Here is an 11,396-nt window from a genome sequence, read left to right on the forward strand (position 1 = left end):
TTAATTCTAATATAAGTAGCTGTGGTATGTTTTTCTTTTGTTTTGCCCTTTCTTTGAACTAGCCTCATAAGATCCCCCAGATATACCAACACCAGCTCTGTGGGATCTATTTGAAAAGTCCTTAAAATCTACCTCTGTGAACACCCTAATTTTAAGGTTCTGAAAAGCAGAAACTCTTCTCTTAGGGCAGAAGCTAATTCTAGCCGTTACCAGCTCTTCTATACAACAGTGTTCCCTGCATGGCAAACACTTTCCACTCTCTGCTAGGTTATTTACATTAAAAAAAAAGGGTTTTCAGAGCTTACTTTCAAAAATTAAATGAATATTATTAATTAATCTTTCTTAATAATCTTAATTAACTAATTAATTAAAATTATTGATTAGTTAATATTAACATATTCTACTAATATTTACTTTTTGGATACATAAACTGATTGAAGGAAAAACTAGAACCTTGTTAAGAAATTATCCTCCCTACAAATTAGTTTTAAGCTTAACAACCGATGAAATTTAAAGTGTTCTGTTGCTCTTGTTAATGCCATGTCAATGATATGAGGGAATTTGGCCACAGGGTGGAGGCTGCTCTCTCTTATGGCTTCTTCCAGGTTCATGAAACCTACAGCAGCATAGGAACCCATGCTCAGAAAAGCCATGTGTTTGTTCAATGTTCTGTTATGTTCTTAAAAATCTTAGTAATTTAAAAATGTATTTTCTGAAATGAAGGATAATGGGAGAACAGAACATAATTGTCCAGGGCCATTCCTCTCCACCTATTTTTCATAAAACATTCTTGATGCCATATCTGCATAGAATACCAGAATCTGTACTATATGGGAATTCAGAAACATACCCAATGTTAAAGAAAAAAGGAAAGAAAACAGATTGAAAGGGGAGAAAAAGTTTTAAAAGAGAAAGAGAGAATAAAAATTTTAATTGCCAGGTGTTTATTTTCACTTTTCCCTGTGGAAATTCTCCTTACTCATTTCTTTCTCTATACTTTCTTCTTTATTCCTAAAAATGAGCACTATGGATCAAATCCCTAGAGCAGGCTATATGGGTTTTTCATGTGACCATCAGTCAATAAATAAGCACACTTGGCTTGCACCAGGAACAAAGAAGTTGGGAACTCAGAGAAAAACTGAAGATACTTCCAGAGCCTACAGAATTGAGGAAGGACCAGATTACACACTCAGACCTCATCTATCCCCTAGATCACACCCACCCAACCTGCACAAGGACACAGCTTTTCACCCCGAAACAAACCACTGTACACTCCATCTGAGCAAACTGCTGTTCCACCACACACTCCCACACCCCTCACACTCACGCACAATAACCCTTCACAGAGTTCCAACCTAAGCCCACATAATCAGTGAATGTACATCATGCATACAGGTATGTTTATTATTATTACTATTATTATTATTATTATTATTATTATTATTATTATTTGTTCTTTTTAGCTATACATAAAAATAGAGTATATTTTGACATATTTATACAAACATGTAGTGCATTTTATTATAATTAGGATCCCACTCTCATGGTAGTACACCATGGGGAGGAGAACAGGAATAGGAAAGACAGCCGAATGAATCTGACATAATTTTCTATGTACATATATGAATGCACCACAGTGAATCTCCACATCATGTATAACCAAAGGTATGTTCTTGATATTAGGGTCCAAAAAGGAAAGATCTTAGAGTTAATGTATTTATATCTGGGTAAATCCAAGAGGGAAAACTCAAAAACTCAGACATCATAGTGACCCAGACAGAAAATGGGTGAGAAAATTTAAAGAGAATGCCCCAGAGTGGGATTCCAGCTCAATGGTTTTTTTTTCCCCACTCTTCCCTAAAAGACAACCTTGATTGCACCTGAATTTTTCAGAACCACCTTCCACAAATTCTCACAGTATAGTAGCCTCCCAACAACGACCATATGAAATATATCTTTGGAGACAGAAATAAGCTGGGAAGAGAATTTGTAGTAACTTAAGCCCTCCACTTTCCACCACTCAAGATTCATTCCCCTAAGAGTTAGGGTCATCAGAGAAAGTATCTATGCCAGTAAGAGGGCCTTTCTAATTTTATCTGTCACTTTGGAGCCAACTTAATGAATTGATTCCAGAATTAGGTACTGATACAATACAAAGTGCCTTGCAAGAATAACTTGAGAATTCAACTGCTGGCCATATAAATGAATAGTTAAGTGAGGTGCAAACACCAAAGTTAGAATCAGGACACTGATTCCGGCAGTAATAAATTTGTAATCTGGATTCCATTGCTTCACTTCTCAGAACTCGTATTTCCCTTTGATGAGGTAGAGAGGAGAATAATTAATATATTCTGTTCCAACCCAGTATTCTGCTATGGGGCAAAGAGTTAATAAAATGGGGGAAGAAATAGGTTTTAGTGTTCCAACTTTCAATCTTATGTACCTCAACCATAAATTTTGTATGAGATAAGTAGGCTAAGTGTTTTTACTTTCAATTTAGAAAAAAAATCCAGCATCTCAAAATATAGTAGGATTTATCCAATGCCAAATAGTGAAGAAGTAGGTAAGCTTAGACTGGGATTCCAGAGTCATTGCTCTTTATAAAACTAGGTATACAGATAAGTGAGAGATTTTTATCATAGTCATTTGATAATCTTATGTCAAAAACAGAATAGAGATTCAAATTTCCTGACATTCAACAAAAGTTATTTTTAAGTATATAATATGTAACTAAAGAAGAATGTATATAATATTAGCTATCCCTCTACAACAACAAAAAAAATTTACTCTTCTTGGATGTCTTTACTGTTGGCAACATCAAGACACTCCACTTTCTCCCTATACCTGACTCTATCAGCAATTGGCATATACTGGTGGACTTCCAGGAACATGACCTGGTTCTGCTTAGTATCAGAGTGCTGTCTCCATACTTAACATGTCTGCTAAAGTTCAATTCTCTTGCATAGTGCCAACAGATGTGCTCTGTTAACATTCAATCATGAGATGGGTGTATATATCTTGGTTGCCCAGGATTTTCTGGGAACTTTAAGTAACATAGAAAAAATAATTTACTTGGCTTAAGATTGGGTAAATGTTTTACAAATATGGGAATTAAGTGAATAAAGCAGAACAGCTCTAAGCCAAAAAGACAATGGCATGTTACTAAGAATTACTAAAATTGATTCTTTAGTGCATGCTGATTAAAGCATTTGGATAAAAACAGTGTTGTGGGCAAGGTAGAGGTTATAATTACATAACGATAGCCTTACCTCTAGGATTTTGTGAAGTACAAACAACAAGATGATTAAGAATTAGATTAGAAAAAAGAAAGAATGTAAGAGTCAGAGAAACTAGTCTTCAAGTTCAAAATCATGGATGGAGAATGCAAAGAAAAAAATTTCCCCAGATATCTGAAATGGCATCAGGTGAAGAAAAAGGGGAGATGGAGGAAAAGGGGGGGGGGAGGAGGAGAAGGGAGAAAGAAGAAGAAGAGGAGGAGAAGGAGAAGAAGAGAAAAAGGAGAAGAAGGTAGAAAGAGGAGGAGGAAGAGGAAGAAGAAGAAAAACTCTTAAGTATGTATAGACAAAACACCAGTGAATTATTTGCAGGATATGATAGAAAGTACCAAATTGAGCAAATGAATAAAAACTTATCCTGGTGCTGTAGCTATAGAACTCAAAATACTAATGTTGTAAGCAAGAATAATCATAAGGGGGAGGGGACTATGGATTATATGTGATAGTTTTTCAGGTGCTTTAACTAGTTAATGGAAGTAAATAATTTTCTTAATATAAATAGATTGTTTCATAGATATATCATCTTTTCATGTGAATCAACCACATGCCTGTTGTTCCAGGGTAGACATACCATCAACCCTTGGAAGGAACCCTGGATTTGCCAGAAGGATGTCAGCCTCCAACATCAGTGATAACAGTCTCCCAGACACTCTCTTCCTGACAGGGATCCCAGGGCTGGAGTTTGCCCATATCTGGATTGCAATTCCATTCTGTGCCATGTACCTGGTAGCACTGCTTGGCAATGCTGCCATCATCCTGGTCATTATGATGGACAGTGCCCTGCATGCTCCCATGTACCTCTTCCTTTGTCTTCTCTCACTCACTGACCTGGCTCTCAGTTCGACCACTGTGCCCAAGACACTTGCCATTTTGTGGCTCCATGCAGGTGAGATTTCCTTTGCTGGATGCCTGGCCCAGATGTTTTGTGTCCATTCTATCTACGCTTTGGAGTCCTCAGTTCTCCTGGCCATGGCCTTTGATCGATATGTGGCTATTTGCAACCCACTGAGATACACAACCATTCTCAACCATATTGTCATAGGCAGAATTAGCATTGTTGGTGTATTCCGGAGTGTAGCTATTGTCTCCCCCTTCATTTTCCTGCTGAGGCGACTGCCCTACTGTGGCCACCATGTCATGGCTCATACATACTGTGAGCATATGGGCATCGCTTGGCTGGCCTGTGCCAACATCACTGTCAATATTGTCTATGGGCTGACTGTAGCTCTTCTGGCTGTGGGTCTGGATTCTATCCTCATTTTCATCTCCTATGGCTTTATCCTCCATGCTGTCTTTCGTTTACCATCTCAAGATGCCAGACACAAGGCTCTGAGTACCTGTGGCTCCCATCTTGGTGTCATCCTCGTTTTCTACATCCCTGCCTTCTTCTCCTTCCTCACCCACCGCTTTGGTCACAACCGAGTTCCCAAGCATGTGCACATCTTTCTAGCGAATCTCTATGTGCTGGTGCCTCCTGTACTCAATCCCATTATCTATGGAGCTAGAACCAAGGAGATTCGGAGTCGACTTCTAAGACTGTTTCTCTTGGGGAAGATCTCAACATGAATTCCAGTAGACCTCGGAGATAAGAATAATAAATGGGTAAGATTGCTTGCTAGATGCATTTACATGAACGGAGATCTGTGATATGACAAGACTGGGTTTATGTGGTTGGAAATTCTGGAAGGAAGTGGATTGACCAGATGAAATGGGAGACTGGTTATCACATTGAACATATTATGTTTCCATGGCTCCTTGAAAAATTCTGAATAGCCCATAAAGATGATCATATTTTCACTGCTGTCTCAAAAGTGGCTATGACCTACTAAGGAGCAAATCAGTTTCTGCTTCTAAAATAAGATATAAGAAATTATTCCTATTATGAAACTAATAATTTCTTATGAGTCTAAAAGCCAAAAAAAAAAAGTGAAAAAGGTGTTTAGAGTGAATTTGTATCTGAACTCCATCACATAGGGTAGCAGTTAAGGGCACCAAGTGTGAACTCAGAGTTCCTGGATTTGAATTTTTGCTCATCTTCTTACTAAACTTGTGACTCTAGCATGTTGCTAAATGTTTCTATGACTGAGTTTGGACAATTTTTAAGGAAGGATAATAATGATAGCAAACTCTTAAAGTTGTGGTGAAGAATACGTTGAGTTATTAAATTTTGAAAACTTAAGTTATGAATCCTTTTTGACCTTTTTGATCAAACTGTAAAAACTTTTCTGAGACCTTCCTTCTATTGTCTCACTCCACAGGGTTATTGTGATAACTATGTGACATAGCAACTCTACATTCATAAACAGTCTTAAGATATGACCAGTGCTTAATGGAACCACAATTTCTTCATTCTTTCTCCTATCCCCATTCCTCCTCCCATCTTTCATTTTTGAGGTCCCTTTCCTTTTAGCCATGAAGTCATCCCTTTTTTCAGATGCAGGGAAGCTGGCTCTGAATCCAAGTTCTTCTTTTTAATATTCCTTCAGTTCTTCATCACTCTCAGTGCTAAAACATTCAAGTCTACTCATACTCCTGCCAACTGTTCTTTGCATTTTAAATTAACAGCCTGTAATTCAGAGAAACTAATAGTCTGAGGTCATTCCTTTTATATGGATAATATCTCATACTTTTTATTGCACTTTATCATGGATAATAATATGAAATATGGATCCACATGACCATGAACTTCAGTCTCAGCTTCCTAGTTTACCAGTTGCATGAATTAAACATCAGACCTGTCTCCAGCCCCAGTAAAGTGTTCATTATAGAGTCTGAAACAAAGCAAGCACTCAATACAGAGTGGAGTAGTACTTGGTGAATAATCCTTAAATATACAAAAGCATACTCTATTTCATTATATCTACATGACTTAATCTGTAGCATTTATCTATTTGCTAATTTGTTAATTATCATTTCAAAACCTCCCCACAGCAGCATTGTATCTGTGACATACACATAATTAAAATTAGTCTATCAATATTGTTGAAAAAGTGTTATGGATCATATTGGTGTGTGTCATATTCTTTGTTGGATTAACAAAAAAAAATGGCATCTGCATCATGCCACTGTGATGAGGAGTGAAAACAAGTCTAGCATAGGTGCTTGGCATGTAGTAGATATTTAGTGATTTCATTTCTATTCATTTACATTATACTGAGACTATTCATCTGGAGGCACAGCCATAAACCTGTGATGAACTAAGGGAGAGACATTTTACCCAGGAAAGCAAGTGAAGGAAAAATTATTACCATGTCCTCAAGGTGATACCAGAAGAAAAGTGTCAGCTCTGGCTGCAGGGAGCTCCAAGTCCAGGTATAGAGGCAAATCCTTACACAAAGAGCTGTCCTGGGCCAGGGCCAGTCATGACTTGGCACAGAGGAATTCAGAAGAGAAAGATCAGATGTGTGGCACTCTGAGTGAGATTAGAAGAGAAAGAGGGACAGGACAATGGTTCAGGAAGAAGGCAACAGAGAGGATACAGGGAGTTCATGACAGCCTAGTAAGACTAGAATTCTAGGAAAACTCAAAAGAGACATGGCAGTCCTCTAGGAATGACTTAGTATTGAAGCACATGATGATCCAGTGTCAATCATTTGTTACTGAAGTTTGAAGTAATATGAGACTGGTATTTATTTAGAAAAGGCAAGGTTTCCCATAGTGATGTTTTTCTGACCACCACAAACCATCTTCCTGCCATCCTTCCCTACAGAGGCATAGCATGTTGATATGAGAATACTTAGTAGAAATTCACCTTTTGAAAATAGACAGAGGTCACCATTCCTATAGCATGTGCCAGTGACTCAGCCTGTTGTGCATGAGCTGGCCCTGCCAGGGCCTTAAGCATCCAACCCTTCTTCTGCTTCTTTCAGCAGGGCAGAAATGCCACAACCATCCTTAGAGGCTCAGCTCCTTAGAACTCACAGGTTACTCTCAATTGCCTGCCTATGTATCTCTCTGTCTCAAATTTTACTTCAAACATAATATGTATGTGTAAAAGAAAAAAAAACGGAAAGAAGATAAGAAGAAAGTATATCTTGCCAAATCTCACAATAATAATTTAATAATAAAATTTTTATTAATCCTTCCAAATATAATTTCTACAAAAATGCATCAACATTTAACAATACATTGTATGTTGGTGTTTTTAACCTGCTTTCAGAACAACCTCTCTCCATCTATAAATATTATTTGATTGTATTAACAATGATGATTGACAACAAATACATGAAAAAATGTTCAAAATCTCTAGCAATTAGAGAGATGCAAATCAAAACTACTCTAAGATTTCATCTTACTCCAGTCAGAATGGCAGCTATTAAGAATACAAACAACAACAAGTGTTGCCGAGGATGTGGGGGAAAAGGCACACTCATACATTGCTGGTGGGACTGCAAATTGGTGCAGCCAATATGGAAAGTAGTATGAAGATTCCTTAGAAAACTGGGAATGGAACCACCATTTGACTCAGCTATCCCACTCCTCGGTTTATACCCAAAGGACTTAAAAACAGCATACTACAGTGATGCAGCCACATCAATGTTCATAGCAGCACAATTCACAATAGCTAAATTGTGGAACCAACATAGATGCCCTTCAGTAGATGAATGGATAAAGAAAATGTGGTCTATATACACAATGGAATATTACTCAGCAATAAAATAGAATAAAATCATGGAATTTTCAGGTAAATGGATGGAGTTGGAGAATCTAATGGTAAGTGAACTAAGCCAATCCCCCAAATATAAATTCAAAATATTTTCTCTGATATGAAGATGCTGATTCATAATGGGAATGGAGGGGGCAGTGTGGGAGGAATAGACGAACTTTAGATAGGGCAAAGGTGAGGGAAGGGAAGGGAGGGAGCATAGGATAGGAAAGATGATAGAATGAGACAGACATCATTACCTTAAATGCATGTATGTAAATACTAATGGTGGGACTCTACTTTATGTACAACCAGAGACATGAAAAATTGTGCTATATTTGTGTAATATGATTTGAATTGCATTCTGCTGTCATATATAAAAATAGAATAAATAAAATAAAATAAAGAAATAATGGTGATTGACAGGCAAAGATTGAATACATCAAAGTCTAATTAGGGTTGTCAGGATTTAATGTGCAGATACATATAAAAGAATAGAAGAAATAGCTCATTTCTTGTTCAAGTTCTATAATATTGATTACTGATTTATTTAAAAATCAGGTATATAAAGATGCTTAATCATATGGATAAATTGTGAGATAAGGTGATGCACACCTGTAATTCCAACAGCCCCGGAGGCTGAGGCAAGACTATCCCAGGTTCAAAGCCACCCTCAGTGATTTACCAAAGCTACAAGCAACTTGGTGAAACTCTATCTCAAAATTAAAAAAAATAAAAATGTCTGGGGATGTGGCTTCATGGTTAAAGACCCTGTATTTAATCCCTCAGACCAAAAAAAAAAAAAAGGAAAAATTGTTTTTCTCTTATTTTAGCTAGAAATTATATGGTATTGAACATTAAGAAAATCTACAAAAAATAAAATGATTTTAAGCTAAAATGTATCATTTTTCACTTCATGTGTTTAAAAATTTATAGGTGATTCCAAATTTATTATCACACTTCTTACTTGATAAGTTTCATATTGCAACATTTCAGAAAATAATTTTTTATTCTAAAATATATGTGCATCATTCTTTTTTCCATGTTGTTTCAATGACTTCACAACTTCTACTCTCTATACCTATATTGTCATTACTGTGTTTAGTATATAGTATTTTTTGCTGATATATTTTTTCCATGTAACTTATCAGGCCTATATTTACAACGTTGTATAGCTTTCCAATATTGTTTATCATTTAATATACTACAAGTTGTAAAATTTCTTAAAATTTTCTTGGAAGATTAAGGAAAGGATCTTGTATTATAATGTTTTAGATGTAAGAGGCAGAATAATTGTTTTATAATTAATTATTTCTTCCTCAATCATCATTTAATTCTTCATATGTTTACATTTTATTTTCCCAAAATATCAATTTAGTCAAGATTTAAATTATTCATAGATCTTTCCTCCATAATTTACAAATACCTCCATACTGTTAATATGTGTGATGTTTTATTTTCATTTTATTTCATCTTCCAGATGTTCATCAGTTTTACAACCTTGTTAAAAAATTAGGTTTTTTTAATTGTTTTCTCTTTTCCTTTCATATTAATTTGTAACTTTAAGTATTTTCAATCATTTTCAAAGTGTTTATTTTTTCATAGTGTCTTAAATTGAATATTTATTTATTTTATTTTATCTTTTATGTCATAAAGTTATACCTCCCATAGTCTTATAAGACCATGAATTTTGGGAGAACATATTGGATTTTACACAATGTACTATAGTAATTCTACCGTATTATTTTCTTGTTGCTGAATACACAAAGACATACAATTTAAATCATAATATAACCTTTGCCAAATTTTAATATTATTTAAAATCTTGATCATTTAATACAATTTATTTGCAATTACATTTACTTCACGTAAATAGTGTGTGGTATATTAAATAAATAAATAAATACTGGCATACATCATGATTCTATGTGTGTCATCTTATAACATCTCTTAAACATAATCTTTAATTTTGAAAACCCTTTCTGCATTACAAATTGTTTCCAAACTGACACTAATTTCCTGTGTTAAAAGAAGTAAGCTGAACAAAATTTTTCAATAAATTCTGGCCCACTTTACCATGACATGCTTTTGGCTTACTTATGAATGACTGCCAGGCTGTCATCAAACATCTCATGACAGGAATCCCAACAGTAACATACATGACAGAGGCATATTTAAAATTCCTTATCAAAGCAAGTTTTGTAAGCTCAATTTGTGGATATAAGGGGACCTTATCCTCAGGACCTGGATTTTCAGCATGCCTCTTGCTCAAAACTTCCTTCTCAGAAGAATTTTGCAAAGCCTTCACCGAATCTCTTTGGTTTTGATGGAATAGATGACAGGGTTGAGCATTGGAGGCACAAATAGATAAATAAGGGACATGAGTGTGTGTACATAGGGTGGGGCATGCCTCCCATAATGAGCAGCCATGGACACGCCAACCTTGGGCACATAGAAGATGAGCACAGCACACATGTGTGACACACACGTGTTGAGTGTCTTCAGTCGTTCCTCCCTGGAGGCAATGGCAAGCACAGAACGCAGTATGAGCACATAGGAGATGAACACGAGTGCAGAATCCAGGCCAAAGGTAGAGATGACAATAAATAGACCAAAGATATTCTTGATGGTGACGTCACCACAGGGCAGGCGGATCAGATGTGGATGCAGGCAGTAGGCATGGGAGAGCACATTGGCCTTGCAGAAGGGCAGCCTCAACAGAAGGAAAGGCAGAGGTAAAATCATGCAGAAACTGCGGATAATAGCAGACATGCCCATCTGCACCACACGGGCATCAGTGAGCACTGTAGCATAGTGCAGGGGGTGACAGATGGCCATATAGTGGTCAAAGCTCATGACCAGCAGGATCCCAGACTCGATGAAAGAGAAAACATGAATAAAGAACATTTGGGACATGCAGAAATTGAAACTGATTTCTCTTATGTGGAAGCAAAATGTGGCCAGTACTGTGGGCAGCGTGGAGAAAGACACACCCAGGTCATTAACTGAGAGCAGGGACAGGAAATAGTACATAGGCTGATGCAAGCTCTGCTCCTCCTTGATAATGAAAAGGATCAGGCTATTGCCCACGATTGAGACAGTGTAGAGGAGTTCAAGGAGCAAAATCATCCAGTGCTGGGAGGCCTCCAGCCCTGGGAGCCCTGTCAAGGTGAAAGGAGGCAACCCTGAGCTGTTGCGGGTGTCTCCTCCCATGCTGCACTGCTGCCTAGATGGTAGGACCCCTGGCCTGCAAAGAAGACAAACATACAGTTTATATTCCTTTATACCTGTGTCTAGCACTCTTCCTCACATTAAAACTATAAATCTCTGTTCAATTCATGGGTAACATTTTTTCAAAACAAGAGACAAAACTCTCCTTGTCACTACTTCCTCAATTCTTATGCCCATTCCAGAGCAAACCACTTACTCATTAGACCACAACTTTTGCCTCTTCC

The 11,396-nt window shown here is 36.9% G+C and overlaps 2 protein-coding genes across 2 annotated transcripts; one reads left to right on the plus strand and one right to left on the minus strand.

Annotated features, from left to right (window-relative positions):
* Positions 1 to 3,905: 3,905 nt before the first annotated feature.
* On the plus strand, positions 3,906 to 4,862 carry LOC308641741 (olfactory receptor 52D1-like; the record flags this gene model as incomplete). Its single annotated transcript, XM_081280352.1, has 1 exon — positions 3,906 to 4,862. One exon carries the CDS (start codon positions 3,906 to 3,908, stop codon positions 4,860 to 4,862), a length of 957 nt encoding a protein of 318 aa, XP_081136478.1.
* Positions 4,863 to 10,245: 5,383 nt separating this feature from the next.
* LOC308642137 (olfactory receptor 51I2-like) lies at positions 10,246 to 11,154 on the minus strand (the record flags this gene model as incomplete). The annotated part of the gene is made up of 1 exon (XM_081280743.1): positions 10,246 to 11,154. The coding sequence occupies one exon, from the start codon at positions 11,152 to 11,154 to the stop codon at positions 10,246 to 10,248; it is 909 nt and encodes a 302-aa protein (XP_081136869.1).
* Positions 11,155 to 11,396: the final 242 nt, after the last annotated feature.

This window comes from Spermophilus citellus, assembly GCF_964194105.1.
Source record: "Spermophilus citellus genome assembly, chromosome: 2".
In the NCBI taxonomy this organism is placed as follows: Eukaryota; Metazoa; Chordata; class Mammalia; order Rodentia; family Sciuridae; genus Spermophilus; species Spermophilus citellus.